Source organism: Phoca vitulina, unplaced genomic scaffold (assembly GCF_004348235.1).
Source record: "Phoca vitulina isolate PV1807 unplaced genomic scaffold, GSC_HSeal_1.0 scaffold6, whole genome shotgun sequence".
In the NCBI taxonomy this organism is placed as follows: domain Eukaryota; kingdom Metazoa; phylum Chordata; class Mammalia; order Carnivora; family Phocidae; genus Phoca; species Phoca vitulina.
In genome coordinates, this window is record NW_022589709.1 from 36,516,209 (window position 1) to 36,540,808 (window position 24,600).

At 33.5% G+C, this 24,600-nt stretch overlaps 1 protein-coding gene across 5 annotated transcripts in view; it reads left to right on the plus strand.

The window, feature by feature from the left end:
- Positions 1 to 24,600, plus strand: part of FAM172A (family with sequence similarity 172 member A) — a 410,254-nt gene that overhangs the window by 95,885 nt on the left and 289,769 nt on the right. For 4 of the 5 annotated variants that reach the window (XM_032404002.1, XM_032404005.1, XM_032404004.1 and 1 more), the window contains one exon: positions 1,819 to 2,010. The exons of the other annotated variant lie outside the window; for it this stretch is intronic. In XM_032404002.1, coding sequence (XP_032259893.1) covers positions 1,819 to 2,010 — 192 coding nt within the window. The remainder of the gene's footprint in view (positions 1 to 1,818; positions 2,011 to 24,600) is intronic. 5 annotated transcript variants of the gene reach the window in all.

Genomic DNA, 24,600 nt, shown 5'->3' on the forward strand with positions numbered 1-24,600 from the left:
GTGACTGTTTTACACTTCATACTTCATTTACTGCATACTTAATTACTACTAATATACACTTATGCCATTTTAATTTTTAGCATTGTGTAGCTCTTTTAAAATTCTTTACAGTCATATATTAGTTTAATCTTCAATATATGCTTTCTGAACCAGGCAAGTATTGTAACAAGTTAAGAGGACATATTATTTAGTTAAATGCCTTTTATTCAAAGGAGGCCACTGGTGATGCTAGATAACATTCCTTATTCTAAAAGTTTATTCATTCCTTTATTTACTGAGTGCCTACAATGTGCCAGCCTCTCTTTTAGACATTGGGAATGTAGCTGGATACAAACAAAAGTCCATGCCTTCCTGGATTTGCATTCTAGCGGTGGGAGGAGATGGTTAATAAACATTTACATAAACAAATTTATAAAGTAAAACATACATTAGATTGTGGTATATGCTATGAAGGGACTAGGGAATTCTTGGGGAGAGTTTAAATGGGGTAGTCAGGAAAAGCTTCCCTGAGGAGAGGATATATTTTTAAGCCCTGTGGCTATGCTCTTCTTGCTGAAATAATTGCCCTTTGTGCTGTTTAAACAAATGGCCACTGATCTATTTGTTTTAGAATTAAAGAAATTTTAATTTTTTTCTCTTCCCAGGAATAGTGACTGGGAACATTTAGGTCCAGGACATTTTTTTTTTTTTTTTGGTATCTAGAGTTTTTGTCTATTTTTTAGTTTCATAATTTTATGAATATATACTGTTGAAGAAGTGAAGAACTATTTCATTACACAGTATGTGGACTGAACTTTTCTATGTGAGTCTGTGTATTACCAGCCATCAAGACTTTAGCTTCTGGCTCTGACATGGCTGCACAAAATCTTCCATTCCCAGTTACTGGCCACTGCTGATGTGGAATACCATTTAGTGCCAGCGATCAGTCATGTATAAAGGTTGGGAAGTTATCTTTTTGTAAGTCTTTTGAGTTTCTCAAATCTAAAACATACATCATCTGGTTTAAACCTAAACATTAAGTACAATCAAAATGTATAAAATATTCATTCCATAAATAAGTACTACATAAAATATATAAAAATGCTCATCCTATAAATATTTAGTATATAAAATAAAGTTATAGGAATACATAAATAATATTCCTTCATAAAATAATTGTGATATGAGCCTATGTTCAAATTATGAATGAAATTTCAAAGACCATTTACATAGAATAGTAGGTGATTGAGTTTTTAAATAGTTCCCTCTCCCGTCTTTTAAAAGCTTAGTAGTATTCCTGGCTAATATACGATTTTCCAACAGGTATACGCTCCAGTTGGGTTTTTCTGTTTTCTATTATAGATGCAATATACTTCTGTTATAGAATTATAGACTCTAGTTCTGTGATCTTAGGCAAGTTATTTAAACTCTCTAGGCCTCAATTTCTTCATCTATAAATGAAGATAATAATAATACCACTTTAATGAGACTGTGTTTGAGATAATGTTTTTAAAACATTTAGCATAGTATCTACACCATAGGAAGCACTCAAAAAATCAGTTATTCTTATTTATATTATAATATAAAAGTCCATCAATAATATAGGGAGATGTATTTCCAGTATTCGTTTGTCCTATTACTATCATGTCTTTTATGCTAATCCATCTCATATGTAGTTGTTAATGTCTAATGAATATTTTAATTTTTTAAAGCTTTTTTACTTCTATAATTCTGAAATAGCCATTCTGTAATTTATGGTAACCATTAGTTGTTTTCTCATTTATGTCTATGCCTGACCAGAAAACATTTATTTATTATTTAATTTTTTTTTAATTACAGGTAGATGCCACTGAGAGTGAACCAAAGAGTTTTATCTTTATGAGTGAGGATGCTTTGACAAATCCACAGAAACTGATGGTTTTAATTCATGGTAGTGGTGTTGTCAGGGCAGGTCAGTGGGCTAGAAGGCTTATTATAAATGAAGATCTGGACAGTGGCACACAGATACCTTTTATTAAGAGAGCTATGGATGTAAGTGCAATTTCTTTTATATTTTTTTGGCATTTTATAGCTCTGTTTTATTATGTGTTATAAATTATTTTATCCTGTCTCTTCAAAAGTACATTCTAAACATAATTTTATCTTTAAATTGTTTTTTTATTTGTAATGAAAGATTATTCTGCATTATTTTGCAGTTAGAATGAAAAACAAAATGGTATTTTATTTAGATAATGTCTTTGAAATGAATATTTTTGATTCTAAATTTATCATTTGAAATTTCACTTAAATTATCAAATACTTATCAATATTATTTAAAATACTTATAAAAACATCAAGAGTGCTTTTGTAAATCTTTGCCTACCTAATTTAGTTAAATTGGAAGCTAAAGGAAATCTACTTGAAATTAATTTCTTATTCTTTAAAAGAAGAGTTTCAGAGAAAGAGTTGGAATAACTCAGTGTTTGTCATTTCTTTAAAAACTCTAGAACTCAGAAATAAAATGCTTTAAGCATTAGACAAAGGCCTGTAAAATGGTAAATTGAAATATTTACTGAATTACTTTATTCTTACTTGAATTCTACCTTTCTAGAAACTGATATTTTAAAATCGTATTCAAGGTTTTCTTTCCTATAATAGTGAAATTGTTTTTGTTTTTTTGTTTTTTGTTTTTTGTTTTGTTTTGTTTGTTTGTTTTTGACCTAGCATTGTTAACATCTTAATGTTTGGCTACTTTTTTTTTTATTGTCTCATTCTTTTTTTTTTTTCTAATTTTATTTTATTATGTTGTTAATTATACTGTGTCATTCTTATGTTCAGTGAACAGCCAAATTTTGCAAAGTATAGGTTTCTTTCAAATATGAGTAGAGATTTTCTTCAGAAAAAGTGTCTTGTAAAAAAAGATTTCATACAAGAACTTAAAGTTATTTAGGAATATATGTGTATGTATGCTTTATAAGAGCTACATTATTACATTTTTGTAATTACAATGGGAGAAGAATTGCTTGATACATTGATGATTTCAAAGGTCAAAGATAAGTTCCCTGCTCTTTTACCTCTGAAATGATAAAACTAAGGCCCAATCCAGCTTTTAGAGTATATTTTTGTTAATAGTTTTTGAGGCCCTTAAAATGCTTCAAGTAGAATTTCTTAGGTTAATTGTGTATTTTTTTTTCAGTGTTCATGAATATGCAAAGAACACAAGACATTACTTTTGATTGGTTGCAAATGTCAACAGTGCAGTTTTAGTAGAATTTAAGTAAAATTTAGTAGAATTTAAGTAAATATTTAGATTGAGGTAACTCACATAAAATATTGTATTACTTAAACATTTATATTTCCGACTATAAATACTGAAATGAACTTTCTCTCTGACACATTAGTTTGTGGTTATAAGAGATCCTATCAGTGATTAAGAACATTATATGTGAAATGTGATCACAGTACAGTGTATATTTGAAAATATAACTTAGTAAAGAAAATCATGTGTTTGTACATATGAGGGCTTGGTGAAATGCTGTATGTAATTATATTGTTCCTGCTACTAGATCAACTAAGCCTTTCCTATTTTAGAATATTTTATTGTTATGTAAGATTTTTCAAGATGAAAGAGTATGATAAGTCATGCTAAACATCTATGAACAAACTATCTGTTGATATCCCAAACAAGAGGGAGGAAGTTTGTCAGTAAATTTAGACTAGTCAGGCATTTTGTTCTTATAAGTAGAAGTGTAGTGTTTAGAAACTAACAGCATTTCATTGCCTTGACTGTTTTCTGCTTTTCTCAATAATAGCAACTCATGATTCCTTAAAAAAAATCAGCTGATTTCTTAGTACTTTAGTATTTAGTGTATTTAGTATTTATGTGTTGTGTACTTAAAATTTTAATTGATATACTTTTTTCTCTTTATAAAAAACTGGATATGAACTTTATTGTGGTAAATTTCTACATGGTGAATATTTAAAAATGAATATCTCTTTTTAATCTAGATAAAGTGATTTGTTACTTTGGCTTTACCTTTTCATGGTGTTTCTGTGGTGGTTCTTCCAGGGCTACCGTGTGTTTGTGTGTGGTGGGAGGACACTGGTGGGAAGGGGGTGGTATTCTAGGAAGCGGGCAGAGGAAGACTGATTGGGAGGAGAAAAGCTGTCTCATCCTTACCTTTTAATCAGATTAGCTCTATTTTTATTTTGTGGACTTGGTTCTAGAATTGTATTCAAAGAAATGTTTCCAAAGTTTACAAAAGAGTGGGAGCCCTACTCCATTTTTTGTGATCTGTCAGTTTTTCCTATCACAACTGAATTCTGATATTTCTCAGGATAGACCATATGATGTCTACTCAGTGTTGTTAATAGTATGTCTGCTATGGCAGCTGTCCCTCAAGCTCACCCACTCTCACTAATAAACTTTCCTGCTTGCACAGCTCAAAAAAAAATTTTCTGCTATATCTCTTGCAGATTTTTAGGATAAGATTAAAGGTCCTAATATTGAATTCATTGCATTATAAGGTTAAAACTTTTTCCCATCAGTAGAACCCTGCCTCCGAGCAGACTGTTCTGTAAAAAGTAGGTTTAAATCTACGGAGCCACTTCGGTTGAAGCTGGGGTGAGGATTGGAGCAACTTCTACAACGACCCCTGAGATTTCTTCCCCAAACCCTAGGGCTCCATAGCTAACAGTCTGAACATTAAAGATATTCCAGTCCTTGCATTTTAGATACTTTAGACCTTTATTATAAAAAGTTTATTAAGATTTGATGTTGAAGAAATAGTACATATCAGATACATCCCTACAGTGCTTCTGAGGTTGCCATAGCTCATATTTTTAGTGTTTAACAGTCTTCATTGCATAATACATTACTTGGAGTAAGAAACAGTACATGATATAGCCAAGTACTGATTATTCAGTGTTTGTGCAGTTTGAGAGTTACTCATATATGTTTCTTCTTTGATCTTTTCTCATGTGTATCTTTTTAGGCATTTCAGTTGGTCTCTGTAAAATGGGCAAGGAAAGAAAAGTCATTACACTACTTAAAGTCATGTAATTACTAATTACAGGTGTGAACAGGGGTGCAGAATTTAAGGAGTCTGTCACTCTCAGGGTTGCGCAGTATCTGTAGGACCCCGAGAGTGAGTACCTCTTTAAATTTTGCATGCTAGGCATCTCTCTGATCTCTCCCTGTCCAGGCTTTGACTGATTGAGATGTACTGTCAAAAAGTTTTATGGAGAGTAGTTTGGGAGCCACTGGTCTATAGTCAAATTTTTCCATGCATCAGAATCACTTGGAGAGCTTGTTGAAACCCAAATTGCCTTGTCCCAAGGGGGGATTTTGATGCAGAAGGGTCTGGTTGGAGCCTGAGACTTTACATTTCTAAGACTCTTCCAGGTGATGTTTATGCTCCTAATCTGGGTACCACACTAGAACCTTTGGGGTAGGTAACACTCTTTGGATTGGTTGAGAGTTTATTTATACTTCTCAGGCTCTAGGTATAATGGATAAGGTAGAACTTGATGGCAATTATATTTAGTATGACAGAAAGTAAGAAGTTCTAGGAAATGTTTTATAATAAAATCAGTAGAGAAGTAAAGTTTAAGTTATGAAGAATACTTTCAAAACACTATTGATTCATATTCAATGTGACAAAATTTATTGATTTTAATAATTTTGTAAGATGTCTGATTACTTCACTAAGCCCGCATTTTTACTAATTTCTCATAGCTGGATTATTTAGAAAGATCTGATGTTTCCATAATTACTTGCCTTGAGTATAATTTTCATGCTGTTATATCTAAGTTTAAAAATTATGCTATTTTTATCAATGTAATTGATATAGTTTGGGTTCTAAAACATGGTGGACTGAGCTAATTAATACGCATTTCTCCCTTCCACAAACAGACCCATAAGAATAATGGATAAAACATAGCAACAACAAAAATATTAAGTACCTAGTTATGTCCAAAAGATAAAAAAGGAATCTTTAAATGCCTAACTACAAGAGAAAACTTAAAACCACAATGCTAAGTCCCTCTAGTGCATAGCAACCCAAAGGGGATAGCTGATGAGATATAAGCCCTAGGTCTACATTACAGCTTTGAGTTTGAGAGGCAGGTGCTAATACCAAGACCCTTGGGTATAGCTAAGGCCTGGAAGTTTCTGCCCTTTGAGTTTTCAGGGGTAGAAAAATCAGTTCATGGCCCAAAGGTGAAAAGAGGTTTCTTTGCCAGAGGCCAGGTGGGGTAAATAAACATCCTCCCTTGGGAAATAGAAGCCACAGATCGCACCCTAAAGTTGGATTTGGATTTGTAGCCTGAATTTAGACAACCTACATAAGTGTGGGAATCTCAAACAAGGTATATGAATATAAAAAGGGATTCGGAATTGATGAAACTTTTGGGGTACTAGGTGGAAGCAAACACGTAACTTCCAGTAGCAACACTTTCCAACCCAGGGTAAATCCCTAGTGAAGATGAATTTCTAGTCAGAAACTAAAAATTATATGAGGAAATGATTCATCACAAAAGTCAGGTGAGGCAACCAACTATCAGACACTGCTGAAGAGAGAACTGGTAAATTAAAACCTAGAGTTGAGGAGTATAGCAGACAGAATATAGCAGAGAATCTGAGAAAAAAATTTGATAGATAAAATTTGATAGAGAGATTCTTCATTCCTTTTGCATGAAGAATAGAATAAAATCTAATATTCTTCTTGTAGATGTTTCAGAAAAACAATAGAAAAGAAGGGGAGAAGAAGCAATATATTAATTTCTGACAGTAAAGACATAAATCATTGTTGAAGCATGGCATAGCTTAAGCAAGACAAATGGAAAGAAATCTACACTTAAAATGTATTAAAATAAAACTGCAGAACATCAGAGGATACATGCAAGTAATCTAAAAGTCAAGTAAAATCAAAAGGCATATATCAAAATAGTGATTATCCTTTGCTAATCCTTCCTCACTTATTCTGTTCCCTAGATATAATCACTCAATAATTTTTGGTGTTACTTGTATGCTCTCCATCCATATTTTTAAATTATAATACTGTCTTTTGATTTGTCAGTCACTTTCTGTTATGGTAGACAAGAATCTCTTTCCCATCATCACAGTTTTTGGATTAAATCAGCAATCAACCTTTACAATATTACTACTACTTTAATATTGTTTATGGCTGATCCAGGTAGGTACTGTGATTACTTTTCATTTTTGCTGAAGTTTGTTTTCATGGAATTGATATTTTTTTTCTATTTTCTTTGCAATAATTGTTAATTTAGATTTTGATTTATTTCTCAGTAGTATTTTTACAGGGTCAAACTTATGAGAGCATCTCATAGTTTCCTGTTCTTCTTCTGGAGAACTCTCTTTTGGAACCCTGTGGACTTTTGTTCCAGTCTTGACTGGTCACTTTCTAAGCCTGCCTATCTACCTGTCTGTCATCCTGGGACTTCCCTTAGATTGTCTCTTTATGTTTGAACTCCTGTTTCCTGGATCTAATGACCCCACCTTTTTGGATATATGCCCTCATTTTGTTGGAGCCATCAAAAAGTGAATACAAGATAAGTTTTTGAAACCTTGTATTTTTGAAAAAAATGCCTTTATTTAACTTGCTCCCTCTATTTTGATAATTCAAGTAGGCATAGAATTCCAAGTTGAAAATCATTTTCATCCTGAAACTTGAAGGCTTTGTTTCATTGTCTTTTAGCTTCCAGTGCTTTAATTGAAAAGTCTGGTACCATTCTGATCTTGAATCCTTTTGTTCCCTCTGTGGAAGCTTCTTTTCCTTTTGCCTGGTGTCAAGAAATTAGTCATACTGCTTTTAAGGAATTTCCTATGCCTTGGTGTTTTTATCTTTGTTTTTGATTTTTCATTGTGTTCAGCACTTGGTGATTCCTTTCTATCTGTACTGTAAACTCATGATTCTCAATTCTTAGAAAATTTTTTGTGTTGTTTCTTGATCATTTTAATCTTCTCTTTTTCTAGAATTACTGTATCTTGGTTTTGGAGTTGTGGATTGAGCCTGTAAATGTTTTGTCTAATTGCGTATGCTTTCTTATTTTCCATCTATTTTTGCTCTAGTTTTGTTCTGGTAGGTTACCTACTTTATCTTTTAACCCTTCTATAGAATTTTTAGTTCTTCTATCATACTTTGGAATGGAATTGTCTTTTGAATCATTTTGCAGACTTTTGCATAGTACACCTGATTTGAGTTCTGTGTCTCTCTCCTCCCCTTCTGTGGTCTTTTGTCCTTCCAGTCCTTCTCCGGATATGTTTCTCAAAAGGAAACATCTTTGATCTCTTACAGGGCTATCTGCATAACGTGAGATTATGACCTGGTTTTGGGGTTTGGGGTTTCTTTTTTTAAGGAATGGGATAATTGCACCTTATGTGAACTTAAAAGTAATGCCTCCGTTTTTAGTCTCAAGGCTTTCCAAGATAACTGGCATCCCAGTTTCTGAGTTTTTCTGAAATTCTGTGGATGAGTTGGCTTTCTTCTAGTCATTATTTCCCTCTAGGCACTTAATTTTTTTTTCCTTTGTAGTACCAATCCAGTTCTATCAGCTTACAGTCTTCCAAAAATTTAGTGATGTCTGTGTCCTCTTTTCTCTCCATTCTGATTTGTTTTGTCCCTATGGGTTAGTACCACCCTTCTTTACTCAGTAATTTGAGTAATAAATTTTTTAAACTAAAATTTTAGTGTGAATTGTGGAAGGAATGGAGATAATCAAAAGAATTCAGTATAGCATTTTAATTACATGTTTTTTATCTGGTTGTTCCAGTGATAAGTAGTCACTTTGCAACTCATACCTTTTTAAATTTTTTTTTTTTTTTTTTTAAGATTTTTTATTTATTTGTGAGAGAGACAATGAGAGACAGAGAGCATGAGAGGGAGGAGGGTCAGAGGGAGAAGCAGACTCCCCGCTGAGCAGGGAGCCCAATGTAGGACTCGATCCCGGGACTCCAGGATCATGACCTGAGCCAAAGGCAGTCGCTTAACCAACTGAGCCACCCAGGCGCCCGCAACTCATACCTTTTTAAAACAAATTACATTAAAGCAATTTTCTGTAAAACAAAATCTGTTTGTAAATATTAGAAGATGACATCCTTATGTAGCAGTATTCATCACACTAGAATATTTTAGGATTTTCCTTTAAGAATCATTGATTATGAGGCAACTAAACTAAAGAATACATAAAGTGTTGCTTGACTGATAAAAATTACAGACTTCAAAAGTTGATTTAGATATTTCTAGTTTTTAAATTGTTTACTTCCCTTTTAGTAGCTATACTTAACTTTTCTATTCTTATGATTCCTCTTTCCTTAATGCATTTGGGATTCCCCCCCACACACACTTTTTTGACAGGCAAATTTTGTAAAGCTGATTGATTACAGTATTAGGATTTTTTCCACAGATGTGCATGGAGCCATTATAGATGGTTATCTAAAATGGGGTGTGGTTTCTTGTTTTTTCTCAGTAATTCAAGTAATAAAATTTTGATAACACCTTCTTAACTCCTGCCTTCCAATTCCTAGTCTTCCAACTAAGTGTTTCAGGGTCTTACTATTTCAGGATAAGTACTTACAAAGTTGGTGACATGGAAATTTTAAGAGATTCTAGTGGGTATTGTTGATTAGTAGATAGTAGTAAGAAGTACCATATTAGTTTAGGGTATAGTTTTATTTTTAACTGGAGCAATGCCATCTGGCAACTTTTGGGATATTACTTAGTATTTATATAGTACAAGCAGAATATAGTTCAGCAGATGTATGCTTAAGGTCTCAGAGACCTCCAAAACATTTTTAAGTATATCTTTGTTTAAATGACTTATAGGCTTCGATGCTTTTTTTGATAGTAATTCAAAGATTTGTGGATTTAAGAAATGCTCATTAAAATAAGGTATCATTTTTCAACATATAAGATTGGCAGATAAATTGGTAATAAGTTTTATGATAATACCAAGTTTGGATATTGTTGGGAATGTAATTTGAAGCAATCTTTTTAGTGGCAGTTTAGTTGTATTGCCCCAAATGAAATGTGCTTGTTAACCTTTGACCGTAAATTCCATTTGTAGTAATTTACACTAGAGCAGTACACAAGGTATACATACAAGCATGCTCATCAAAGCAGTTTGTAATAACACAGAAACTTCTGATACCTACCGATCCATCGGTAGGGGACTATTTGATTAAATAATGGTATATTCATATCATTAAAAATTATGTAGCTATTAAGAATGAGTTGTATGTGTGTGTATGTATGTTCATTCATATAGGATGATGTCTAAGAGTTATCAGATGAAAACACAAGAATGAGATCATTTGTTCAAAAGTAGTTACACTTGTATGCACATACACCTCCATACGTATGTGGGTATACATGGATGTTGCTGGAAATTTGTGCAAGAAACCATGAACTTTTTTCTTTTACTTTTATTTCTTCAGTTTTTCTATTTAATTCTCTCTCTCTTTTTTTGTTACTTTGAGCGGGTGTTACTTTAATAACTAAAAAGATAATAATTTAGTTAAAAATTGTTAAAAATAATATTCATGAAATATACTATATTGTAGTTATTCATTTAACTGTTTCTAAAAGAGCTTAAATTTCATATTATAAAATGCATTATTTAAAATCACTTATTTAAATAATTATTGATTTTTTCCCCTTAAAGACTGGCTAAATTTAGACCACTAAAACTTACATTTCAAACTTAAAAAAAATAACTGCTAATTCTTTTTTTCTATTTGAAATATGGACTACTAAATTATAGGTTGAAATTAAAATTCCAAATTTTAAAAGTAAACTTTGAAAGAAACTATGTATTAATCAAAGAAAATATAAGCTGTTACATTATAGACTTCATAAAAGATTGTTCAAGTCAAGAATTCCAGAAAAGGTTAAAAAAGCTTCGTACATAACTGAACTGACAAGGTATACGAGGGCACACTAGCCCCCATGCCAGCAAAAGAAAACAGTGGACTGACAGCTCTAGTGTTTGGAGAGAGGTTGTTAACGACAGCTTATTCCTTTATGATTTCAACTCTTGACAGAAGACAGGTCTGCTTGTTGCATCATGGCAGGTATATCATTACCTTCTGGCCCTGTCATGACTGAATTGGGAAAAAAACCACATCCAGTTTTGAAAATCCAATTACCTCTGGAATTTTGGTCACTATTTCTGAGATAGATGTGAATAAGCTATTCTGTGAGAGCGCTTTGCGTCAGTTCTCTAGTACTGAACTAATTAATTAAGCACATACTGAAGTTCTTTCTGTAGTCAAAGTAGAGAGTGAAGTATAACAGCATAGAGCATCTTGATATTCTCACATCATCCCAAGAAAAATATTACAAGACCTCTTATCCTTAATATCTGTTTTCTACCTATATTATACCTGACATCAAGTAACTTGAAGTAGACCTTTTCACTAAGTGCAAGAGAAAAAATACTGGATTTTAAAACAATTAAGTACCACTTTTACATGAAAAAATATTGCCCAAAATTATAATTTGGTTATGACTTGATCTTTCTGTTTCTCAATTACATGCACATTTGAATTCTGTTGTGTGTTTTTTTGTTCTTGTTTTGTTTTCGCTCCCTTGGCTGCCTAAGAAGTGACTCTGGAAACAGAAAGAGAGGGTGTGGGTTTTGAGATTATGTCAAAACCATTGGGGTTTGTATATGATCAGAATTTTAGTGGAGGTTGAGGTGAGTTTAAATGCATAGAACGCAAACATAAAAAACTTGTTTAATTTCTGTCATGTTGTTCTTTTTTTGAGTCATTCTGATGTCTTTTTCAAGTCTGCTTTACTCTTGAGCTTTGTGTTACTGTATCCACGATCTGTGTTTTCCCCTCTTTTTATTCTGTTATAACTGCTGATCCCTTTTCTGTGGTTCCTCCTTTAATATCAGCTGAAGCAGTTTGAATTGCTGAATCAAAGCTGTCTGGGGAGTCAGAGAGTGTGTAAGATTGTGCAGGGTGAGATTCTCTGGGTAGAAGGTAACACCTCCTGCAGTTATAATCAATGCTCTGGACACTTTCAAAGATAGGAGAAGCCATGACTTGCTCCGGGGTTAAACTTTTAAAAGAAATTCCCTAGAGAAAAATGTCATCAGTAAAATGAAATAATTAGTTGACAATTCTTGAGTAGCCTAGGTTTAACAAAAAAAGATTAAAGGTAAGTCAGCTTTGCATTTTTCACTATACTTTTGGTTTCTTTCAGGTTTAAGCTTTATATTTTTATTTATCTTGAACATGATTTTAAAAACTTAATTACTTCCATGTATCAGTTGAGCCCCTGAGTTACTTTAATTTGAGGAGAAGAACTAAAATGAAAAGAATATCAGCCTTTAGTAATAGGAAATAGTCTAAACTTTTACTTGAAATAATTGAGGTAGTAAATTATAGAAGTTAGGTTGTTTATGAAAGTGTAGTTTATACTGTTAGTTTAAGTCACCAAGGTTTAGATGAAATGAATTAGATTTACATAATCAGTAAAATATGATTTTTAAAGAAAATAATGTTCAAGTGAATTTAAGGATAAATAATTATTAGTTTCCAGGGGAGTTGTTCAGTAGCATTTCATGCTTCTGATACTCTTTGGTGATGATTTTATTTAGCTGTTTACATGATGTAAGTAAAAGGCGTATTTTAAAATGTTAAATCCTGGATAAGTTGTCTATTTCTGTGTATGATATTAGAAATTCTGACTAATGCTTAATTATGACTTAAAGATTTAATATGAAAAAGAGGCCTATTAATTGTTTTTTATTTACAATATAACTTTTTAAAATTAAGATTGGATTTCAGCAGTAATTCTGGACAGTAATAGGCCAGTATTTTAACTCTTTTTTTTTTTACATAGAATATAGTCTTGTTTTCCTGGACATAAAACAAATCACCACTTAAAATTTATAGTGAGGTGTTATAAGAATTAGATGGAATACTTTGGCATACTTTGTATATTTAGAATCATGTACTTTTATATTTTAAAATAAATAAACTCTTATCAGTTTACTCCAAATATGAATAACTGATTAGTTATCCCATACTGTCAAGTATGCATTCATATATCAACAATCTTAGAATCTTAGAATCTATGTTATTGCTTTGTGTTTATAATCATTATTGTAAAGGAGATGGTACCTTGTTTATGAAACATATATATAAGGATGAATATGCCTCTTGAAGCTTGAAGGCTGTGGAAGAAGGCTTCCAGTAGTATTAATTTTAAAAGGCCCAAGTAGTAGGGTGTTAATAAAAAGTAATAAAAAACATAAGTTGGAGCACCTGGGTGGCTCAGTCGGTTAAGTGTCTGTCTTCAGTTCAGGTCATAATCCCGGAGTCCCGGGATGGAGCCCCACATGGGGCTCCCTGCTCAGCGGGCAGTCTGCTTCTCCCTCTGCCTCTCACCCTGCTCATGCTCACTCTCTCAAATAAATAAATAAAATCTTTTTAGAAAACACACAAGTAGTATTATGTTAACAAAAAGCACAGAAGTAGTATTATGTTAGGTATACATTCTGCAGTTTAAAAAAATCGACATAGTTTTAGGGTCATTCACATTTAATTTTATAAGATCATTAGATTTAGGCCAATTTAGGTTAGGAATGCCATCTAGAAATGGCATAGCAGAGGAAACTGTTATTATTTGTTACCTGGAGCTTAAATTATAATGAACATATGTGCTATAAATTCTGAATGATAATAAGTTATTTCACAATGTAATATTTTATAAATCAAACTCCAATCTTGATATCATAAGAAAATTAGTATTTGTAAGAAGCTTTCCTTTGGCCTTTTATTTCTGTAGTAACACGGTGAAAATATAAGTATGTCTTTGAAAGAAACTTAAGAAAATTAGGGAAAGTACTGTCAATGTAAGCAGTTCAACTTTGCTTTTCCTTTTGATAATGAAAGCCATTGCTTTTATTATAATTTTTACAGTTTTAGCATATTTAATAGTGTGAGGCTTTTAAAACAATTTTATTATTAAGTTGTGATCCTTATGCCTATTTGAAACAATTCTATTAAATTGTCTTTATGATTACATATAGAGATTGGAAACTTCTTTAAAAATGAAGGATTGTATAAGACTGTTGAATCACAGACCTGTACCTCTGAAACAAATAATACATTATATGTTTAAAAAAAAAAAAAAACAAAGAAGAAGAAGATAGCAGGAGGGGAAGAATGAAGGGGGGGTGATCGGAGGGGGAGACGAACCATGAGAGACTATGGACTCTGGGAAACAAACTGAGGGTTCTAGAGGGGATGGGGGTGGGGGGATGGGTTAGCCTGGTGATGGGTATTAAAGAGGGCACATTCTGATTGGAGCGCTGGGTGTTATGCACAAACAATGAATCATGGAACACTACATCAAAAACCAATGATGTAATGTATGGTGATTAACATAACATAATAATTAAAAAAAAAAAATGAAGGAGGTGGAGTGCTGGGTGGCTCAGTTGGTTAAGCGTCTGCCTTTAGCTCAGGTCATGATCTCGGGTTCCTGGAATTGAGCACATAGGGCTCCCTGCTCAGCAGGGAGTCTGCTTCTCCTTCTGCCCCTACTCCCTGCTCATGTGCTCTCTCTCTCTCTCAAATAAATAAATAAAATCTTTAGGGGCGCCTGAGTGGCTCAGTCGTTAAGCGTCTGCCTTCGGCTCAGGTCATGATCCCAGGGTCCTGGGATCGAGCCCTGCATCATGCTCCCTGCTCTGCGGGAAGCCTGCTTCTCCCTCTCCCACTCCCTCTGCTTCTGTTCCCTCTTTCACTGTGTCTGTCTCTGTCAAATAAATAAATAAAATCTTTAAAAAGAAATAAATAAATAAATAAGTAAATAAATAAAATCTTTAAAAAGAAATAAAAATGAAGGATGCTGGGGCACCTGGGTGGCTCAGTAGGTTGAGCTGCCGACTCTTGATTTTGGTTCAGGTGATCTCAGTGTCCTAGGCTCTGTACTCAGTGGGGAGTCTGCTTGAGGATTCTCTCTCTTCCTCTGCCGCCCTTGCACTCTCTCTAAAAGAAATGGAGGAATCCTTAAAAAAAAAAGGACACTATTTGAGATATGAGATATATGTGTAAGCATTGATGTTTTCCTTTTCTGGTGCAGCTTGAACACAGGATGTTAAATAATAACTCACTTTAATAAGGATCAATTTATTTCTTTATTATTAAAAATAGATATGTTTTGAAAATATCCATGATTATACCATATACACAACACACATGCCTACATACCTACAAGTATCTGTGTATGTTAAAATTCAAGATTGCTAACCCAGTAGCATCTTTTTTAAAATAAACTATTATTTGAAAGACTTGTCAATTCTGTTGGGAAATGAGTACTTGCTTACTTACTTAATTTATACTATGAGCTGTGTATTTGAATAAAATTATCTTCTCTAACAAGAATTGGTCTTGAAAATATTTAAGAGAACATTTATCCAGACAAACACATGCCAAGAATATTTTTAAACTTTTTAAGGAAAGTTTAATGTGCTTCTCAGTTTGTGTGTTCTGACAGTAAGAAAATATCTTTCCATTGAGCTTTTCATGCACATTTACTTAGTATTGTAATGATTTGAAAACATACTGCCGTTTTGAACAGTTTGTATTGTTTGTGATCAAAAACTTAAAGAAGTTAAACATTTCTATCAGAACAAACTTAAACTCTGGGTAATTGTCTTTTTTCCCAGAAATTAACAAATTATAACATCAAAGCCTGTATGCAAAGGTATGTAGTAGGTCATTTGCTGCTGCAGGCATTTTATCTTCCTCCAGGATGCAATTGTTTTTGTTTTTTTCTCACTTTCTGCCTGTGGCACTGTATGGTAAGATTCAGATATCCTCTTCCCCTCCAAGGAATCTCGGTGGAGGATAACTTATATACAAAGTTAATAAATGGTGTTGCTTTGGGGCGCCTGGGTGGCTCAGTCGTTAAGTGGCTGCCTTCGGCTCAGGTCATGATCCCAGGGTCCTGGGATCGAGCCCCACTCAGGCTCCCTGCTCAGTGGGGAGCCTGCTTCTCCCTCTCCCTCTGTCTGCCGCTCTGCCTACTTGTGCTCTCTCTCTCTCTCTCTCTCTCTCTGTTAAATAAATAAATAAAAATCTTAAAAAAAAATAAAAAAATAAAAAATATAAATGGTGTTGCTTTTTCATTGTTGCCTATCCAAGGCCATTTGCAGTGTTCACTTTAGAGAAAAAAATTGGGTTGTGTAGAAAGCATTTACAACAATAAATTAACAAGTTTAAAGCCATGAGTCCATTGTAGAAGATACGTATTTTGAGGTAGTCAGTACTATGTAAACAGTTAAAAATATTGACCTAGTCCTAAGACTTCTCCTTTTATTTTTTGGTCCAATAAAATGATAAAATTTAATCTTGAAAATGAAAAACAAGTGTAGTGTTTGTATTTTATGATAACTAAGTTAAATGGATTAGTTCATTTAGCTAGAGGAGTTTAACTATTAGAGCTTGTCTATTAGAAGTTTTATTTTTACACTTCAGGTGCATCATTTTATTTAAGCATTTTGTTGTGGCATAGTAGAGAAACAGTTTTATAGGAGAGAGAAAAATTGGCATGAATTGTGTTGACGTCTTATAATGTGTGCTTCAGGATGCTCTAATCTGTATAAATACCATAGGTTGTGGGATTTAAGATTGCTTTCTCCAAGAAATTATATATATAATAAATAGTATTATGTATAGTCTTAATTCTTTTTTTTTTTTCTTTTTAATCCCCGGAGAACTTTTTTGTTAGCTCAAATATTGTTGCTTATATAGTCTTTTTTCCTTACATTTAGATATACTTGAATTGTTTTAAGACAAATGATTTTAATATTAGGAATTGTCTTAAAGAAGCATTTAGGGTGGCGCCTGGGTGGCTCAGTCGTTGGGCGTCTGCCTTCGGCTCAGGTCATGATCCTGGAGTCCTGGGATCGAGCCCCGAATCGGGCTCCCTGCTCTGCGGGAAGCCTGCTTCTCCCTCTCCCACTCCCCCTGCTTGTGTTCTCTCTCTCGCTGTGTATCTCTCTCTGTCAAATAAATAAACAAAATCTTTAAAAAAAAAAAAAAAAAAGAAGCATTTAGAAGAAAGCCACAACATTATCTCATCTTGAGCTTCTGCAATTCAGTTTGTTAATGTACAGCGGTGAGATAGTTAAAACTCCTAAATACTGTAGCTTTGGGAAATATCCTATTACGTTCTTTAGGATATATCGCACCATGCTGTAACTGTAACAACTTGCCTAATAATAGCAGTCCCATTTTCTAAAATTTTATGGGTGAGCTTGTTACTAAACTGCAAGCTCACTGAGGGCAGGACATACATTTCTACCATTGTCTGGCAGTATGGTTTAGTAGATAAGAACATAGGCTTTGTTGTTAAACATTCCTAGTTACCAGTTTTAGCTTTGTAACTATTGTGTTTGATTTGGTCAAGTGTTTTGAATTGTTCAATCTTGGTTTACTAATCCACAAAGTAATCGTAATAGTCATACCAAACTCATGGAATTATCCTGAAGATTAAATGAAAAAATGTATGAAAAGCACTTACCACTATACATGAAGCTGATTTTTTTTTTTTTCTTTCATGGATGGAGGGATAAAGGAATTCCATTAGCAAAAGAGAAAAATGTGATGGCTTATTGGCAGGCACCATTCCTTATGTTAAATCTATTAAAAGACAATAGTATGTGATATCAGCTCTCCTGTACGTAAATAGGAACATGATGTGTACAAGCTCATGTATAACTGCCACATGATGAGTACTTAATAAATGTTAATAGTAATGAAGGTGGAGATGGTAGTTATTTAGTGTTTAGTTTTGTTTTTGGTTTATTTTCTCCATTTTTCTCTCTAAATCCTGCCACTCTCTAACCTATTCCTGTAACAGTATGACTGGGTTTCTTCTGGCATCTAGTTGTATTGGCAGTTATTTTTCTGGATGCATATAATCCAACTATTCTAAGGACCCAGAGGACATGGGGTTAAGTTGGTATTGGCAGTGCCTTGGGGGTGTAGATAGACTTGTAATATCATTCCTCAGGGGTAACTACACCGAGCAAGTAGAAACATAAGCATCCTGAAAATGATTTTGTTTTGAAAACTCAAAGTTGTTAATGGCAAAGATTTTGTTCTAATCTTCCTACCCTGTGAAATCCATCCTTATATCTATCCATCAATCTTCTAATTCATCTATAGATCCATCAAGTATTTATTGAGGGCCAAGCACTATTCTAAGTTTAGGGAGATACAGTAGTGAATAAAACATAGTACTTGTCTTCAAGATATTGTGGTTTAATGGGGGATACAGGCAAATTCAGTACAGTACCAAATATGACCCAAAACTGTAAGCATAGGGTACCATGGGTTAACATATTGAAGACATCTCCCTCTTTTTTTTTTTTTTTTTTAAGATTTCATTTATTTATTTGAGAGAGAGGCAGAGACAGAGCATGAGTGGGGGGAGGAGGCAGAGGGAGAGGGAGAAGCAGACTCCCCTGCTGAGCAGGGAGCCCAACACGGGGCTTGATCCCAGGACCCTGAGATCATGACCTGAGTCGAAGGCAGATGCTTAACCGACTGATCCACCCAGGTGCCCCTATTGAAAGCATCTCTCAAGGCCTTCTCTGCAGAAGTATTTCCCAGAAGAAGGGTTATTTACATGAAATCCTTAAGTATGAGTAGGCACTTGGAGGTAAGGAGAGGTATTCTAGATAGAAGTTTTAGTTGAATAAAGCTTGAACATTGAGTTTGATGTGAGAGAGAATATAAGACTAGGTCTGCAGAGATCATCAGGGACTGATATGTCCACTTACAGTATTTGTAAATTGTCTTAAGGATTATGGAACAGCATTGAGCAGTTTCTAAAAGAGGAAATAACATGGTCAGATTTGTGTTTTGGAAAATTAATTCTGGCATAATTCAGAAGAGTAGATTCAGTGACTGGTAATATATTATTGAAGTAACATATATGAGCAAAAATAGTTTAATGAACTGAGGAACCAGTGAGCTTGTATAGAATTCGAGAGATACATAAGCCTATTACAATGATTTGACTATATGTGGGAAGTGAAAGAAAGAAACGAATCGAATACAATAGCTGGGTTTCTGACTTGTGTAATAGGGGAGACGGTAGTAACTAACTGAGTTGAGGAGTACTGAAGAGGAGTGATCTTTTAACATTGAGAAAGTTGAGAATCTTATTTTAAACATGAAGTGCCTGTGCCACCATACTCTTCCCAAGCCATTTGTTTGTCAGTGCCTGTGATCCCACTTTCTGACTCTCTCCATCATATCCCTCTGTTTCAGCAAGAGACATGTTGGGTCATGCAGACACTTTGAAGAATTAGTTTTGTGATAAGCCTAAGTCCCTTGTTATAAAATTGCAAGAAAAAGCATAACTAATCTTAACATTAATGTATCTCCTAATGTCATGCAGATTAACTTATACTGTGATTTAACTTGCTTTTACTTTTGTATTTCCTTTTCTTTTAGTGTGTTTATTGAAAGGCTACTAAGCAAGGAGCTCATTAAGTAATGGAAAAAAATGTGAATAGCAGTTGAAAAGGTCTTAGAAAACCTACACTGAGACAGAAAAACATTGTGTTTAGTTGGATGAAGTCTGTTGACTTCATAATGTTGTAGAAAAGAGATCAAATTTATGGATATTTAATATGGTCACATTCCACATTTAATATATTTCGCAGTATTGTTTATGCTCTTCTCTCCCAAAGCAGTGACTGCTACTTTTAACTTTTGAAATTTGCATCATAGAGAATGTATGTGTGTGTGTGTGTGTGTATTTTTTTTTTAATGAAAATAGTTTTCTTATTTCTTTAATGACGGTGGCATACTAGATGGTCTGAATTGGTCTTCCTAGGTCTTAGATTGATTCCATAGATTCTATTATTATAATAATTTTTTAATGACACAGGCATGCCCACTTTAAGAAACCAAACTATAGGAAAATTTTGGTTTTATTTCTCAAAACTTAATCTCATTCTTTCTATTTTCCTTCTAATATTGAAATTTCCTCCTAATTACAAAAACATAACTGTTTTACAAAAGATCTATCACAGAGATGATGTCAATATTGAATTCTTTTTGTATTAATGTATTCGTTAAGAGATCACTAATTGCTTCGGGAATGGAGAGAGAAGGTTGCTATACTAAAGTGTTGCTATTAATTGAAAATGCAGAACTACTGAAGCACCTGGAACACAAACACATTCAACAGCTCTTCATTTACTACGTATGTCCCAATTCAAAAATTTCAGGCACTACATAGGCTCACCCATGTCCAGATAGGTATAAGTAAATGTTTTGTAGGAGCATATTTGAATGAGAAGAGCTGGTATGGAGTAAACAGTACATATCTAGTTAAATAAATACCTTCTGTTTATAAAGGCATAAGCTAGATGTTAGGATGGTCAGCCGTATGGATTGGGAAGGAAAGTATGATTGAGAAGCATAGTTGTTGGTGAACTGTTAAATGGGAGTGAGGAAGCAGGCTTCAGGAAATAACCTCTTTGTTAGAAGGAATACATACATTCCTGCTAGGATAAGGAATATCTCATTTGCTATTTCTCATCGCATTTGCATTTCTTAAACATTATTTATCCTAGGAGAACAGTTCTTAGGCCTTTAGCTCACTCTGCCATCCTTCTGATACCTCCTATTGCTTCTTGTAAAGTTATATCTGGAAATACGTTGTAATACAGCCTTGGCTTGTAGTCCTACTTCTCTTACTAACTTGCTTTGAACCTTAGAAAAGTTATTTAGCCTAGTTAGCTATTCCTTTCTCTTTTACTGAAATAAGAAGGCATGCTTAGATATCTTTGTTGCACTGATAGTTTTCAAGTATATACAAGACAGAGTTTATCTTTATAAGCCTCCAGCTGAATAATGAATATGGAAATTTTTCTTATATATTGTTATAAAAAACAATCAGTGAAAACTTGACCTAAACCCTTTATTCATTGAGTGACATGTTTTATCAAAGATGCATTGATAACAGATGATTTGGTAGGAAAGTTACCCATTTTTTAGTATTAGTATTTTTTTAGCTTAATATCGTACTGTGAATGTTAATCTTAGCATTAGTAAAAGTAATTTCTTAGCTTTGTATCTTATTGTGAATGATTCTTTGGGAGGTGTAGTTGTTTTTGTCTGTTGGCAACATAGGTTCACTCAGATGAAATAAAAACTGCTTTTCTTTCCTGAGAATATTTTCTTCTTTGGTGCAGCTAACACCACTCATTCAGATGCTAGCAATATGAAGAGAAAACACAAATTGAAAAATGGAGCAATTTGTTGATAATTTTCATAAGGCTACATATTCATGAAATCATTCAAGATTTGCTGTCATAAGTTATATAGAGAATGAGACATGATTTTTGAAAATGAATTGAATTTATTTTTAGCCTAGTCTTTATAGAAATTCCCAACCTTGATTTTAGTTTCCAAGTTTTTGCTTATCCAGAAAAGTGTATGTAACCATATTCATACTAGTATCTGATGCTTCAAGTCTTACATGGTAAAAGATAATAATACTAGTAGGTAAAAACTACTCTTATTGAAATCCTAAATTCAAGAACTACCTACATATGAAAGAATTTAAAGAAATTGTAATAGGTAGAGAATGGGATGAAGGACCCATAACTATATGGATAATTACTTATTTAGCTTTTACACCAATTTAAATTCAATAGCGCTGTGAATTGTGCAAGACTGTTGAATCTCAGATCTGTACCTCTGAAACAAATAATGCAATATATGTTAAGAAAAAAAAAAAAGAAGATAGCAGGAGGGGAAGAATGAAAGGGGGGAAATCAGAGGGGGAGATGAACCATGAGAGATGATGGACTCTGAAAAACAAACTGAGGGTTCTAGAGGGGAGGGGGGTGGGAGGATGGGTTAGCCTGGTGATGGGTATTAAAGAGGGCACGTTCTGCATGGAGCACTGGGTGTTATGCACAAACAATGAATCATGGAACACTACATCAAAAACTAATGATGTAATGTATGGTGATTAACATAACAATAAAAAATTTTTCAAAGGCAAGCAAGCAAAACAATTGGTGATTACTTGTTCTGTATAGATTTGAACAAAACATAGTCAATACTCTGTATATTAATTTTTTTCTCTTCCCATAATGACATTCCTCTTCTGAATTTGTTGAAAACAGAATTATGGTTATGAAGGGAATAAAAGAATGAATATAGTTATGGTCCAAAGTATTCATTTTTCTTTTATAGCATTCAACATGTAGTGATCATATTTTACCACTAGGCAAAGGTTATACTCAACAAATATACTTTTTTGATTACTTCCAAATAAGATTAATTTATTATCACTTATAAATCAGGTCTTATCATTGAAAAATCACCAACTACATAAAACTTATTTGTTGGTGATATGACAGAATTTTGCTTGAATTGTCGTTATCTCTTAAATGAGATTTATTCCTCCCTTTGGATTTTAAGAGGCAAAGAGTAAAACTAATTTCATAAAAATGTTCTAAAACTTTTCAAGTTCTACATTGGCCTCCATAACCGCTCACTGTGTATTCTACCAATCACAAATTTTTAATGGGAATATTTTTTCTTAAGAGGGGAAAGGTACATTTAGAAATATTAATAAAGAAATTTCAATTGGAAGGATTTAAAATATTTTATGGTTTTAATAAAGAAGAAAATGAATTTTGCCTTTCTTTTTGACTATTAGTTATTTCTAGACATGCTTTTAGTATTCCATGTTCAAGCATGGGAAACATACTGAAAGAAAGTCACCTCATTTTTTATTATCAACAGAAGTACCAATTTAATTTAAGTAAATATTATTACTTAAGTAACATCATATTTGAAATGAAGGTTTAATGGAGTAGCCTTTGATTTTTCTGTGTGTTTTTTTCCACTTCCATTCTTTTCTTTTCTTTTTTTTTTTTTTAAGATTTTATTTATTTGACAGAGACATAGCGAGAGAGGGAACACAAGGAAGGGGAATGGGAGAGGGAGAAGCAGGCTTCCCCCCAAGCAGGGAGCCCCATATGGGGCTCGTTCCCAGGACCCTGGGATCATGACCTGAGCCGAAGGCAGATGCTTAACAACTGAGCCACCCAGGCGCCCCTCCATTCTTTTCTTTTTCTGCCATATTAACCTAAAGACAGTAGGCACTTAGAAAAGAAAATCATAAAAATTTAAAAAATAATTTTGAATTCAGATTCCATTATCGTTCAGTGGTCTTTTATGTAAGAGCAAAATGAATTTCTTCTCTTATGAGATGTAAAATATTGTAATCTTTGATTGTTTAGATAACATATTGGTGCTTTTTATGCATTATGCAGATTCCTTGGATGTAATTAACAATAGAGCATATGTACTCAGTTGTTTATCTAGTGCAGTTATGTTTACCTAGAACAATCCATTCTTACTTTCTTCTTTTTCTTTTTACCCCAGGCAAGAATATGTGTTTAATAAAGGATTGGTTCATTTAAGTGGGATTTCTCAATTTCAGAACTATTGGCATTTTGGGTCAGATAATTCTTTGTTATGGGGACTGTCCTGTGCATTGTAGGATGTTTTAGCAGCATCCCTAGCCTCTAACCTGTAGATGGTAGCAGCACCTGCTCAGTTCTAACAACCAAAATGTTTCCAGACTTTGCCAAAAGTTCCCTAGAGGATGAAAATAATCCAGTTGAGAACCACTGGACTAAAGGTGAATGCAAAGTAACTCTTTACTGTCGTGTGTGTAGTCTGAGATTTTGGGTGACCAATTTTTTTTTTTATAATTTTACTTGAATGGTGGGATTGAAATTGGACTACAACTATACAGTGTTAGACAATACATTATTTGTGCTAATATTTTAGAAAGCAAAATACAACATACATACAGAAGACATGGATCATTTGGAATATTCACACATTGCCAGTAGAAGTATAAATTAACATTAACCACTTTGAAAACTGGAAGTATCCATTAAAGTTGAATATACAACAATTCCAAATAATAAAACACACAATATTCTTTATAGTAAATTTCATGTAACCTATGGACTCTCATAGAATACTTTTATTGGTTTTTGCTCAACTCTTGAATCCATAGCTTTCCTTGAATCCATAGCTTTCCTGTGGTTACAATTGACCTTGTCAATTGTGATGTGAATAATGGTTGATATTTTCATTATGTTAACAGTAAGATAAAAGTGAGACAACAAAAACATTTGTCCAACCTTCACTAATAGGTGAGTGCCTTGGATTATAGCTTTCAAATGCTAGAAAAATATTTCCCTAATATTACATGCTTTTTTTCACAGTGTAACAGCTACAGGCAAGGCATGCTTTTTTTTTTTTTTTGAACATTTATTGATTCATTAGAAACACACGCAAGCAGGAGTGGGGGAGGGGAAGAGGGAGAGGGAGAGAGAGAATCCTCAAGCAGACCTCACGCTGAGTGCGGAGCTGGACACAGAGCTTGATCCCAGGACCCTGAGATCATGACCTGAGCTGAAATCAAGAGTTGGATGCTTAACCGACTGAGCCACCCAGGCACCCCAAGGCACACTTTTAAATTTAATCTGTATAACAGTTTTATATCACTTTAAGACTAGACTATCTTAACAAAA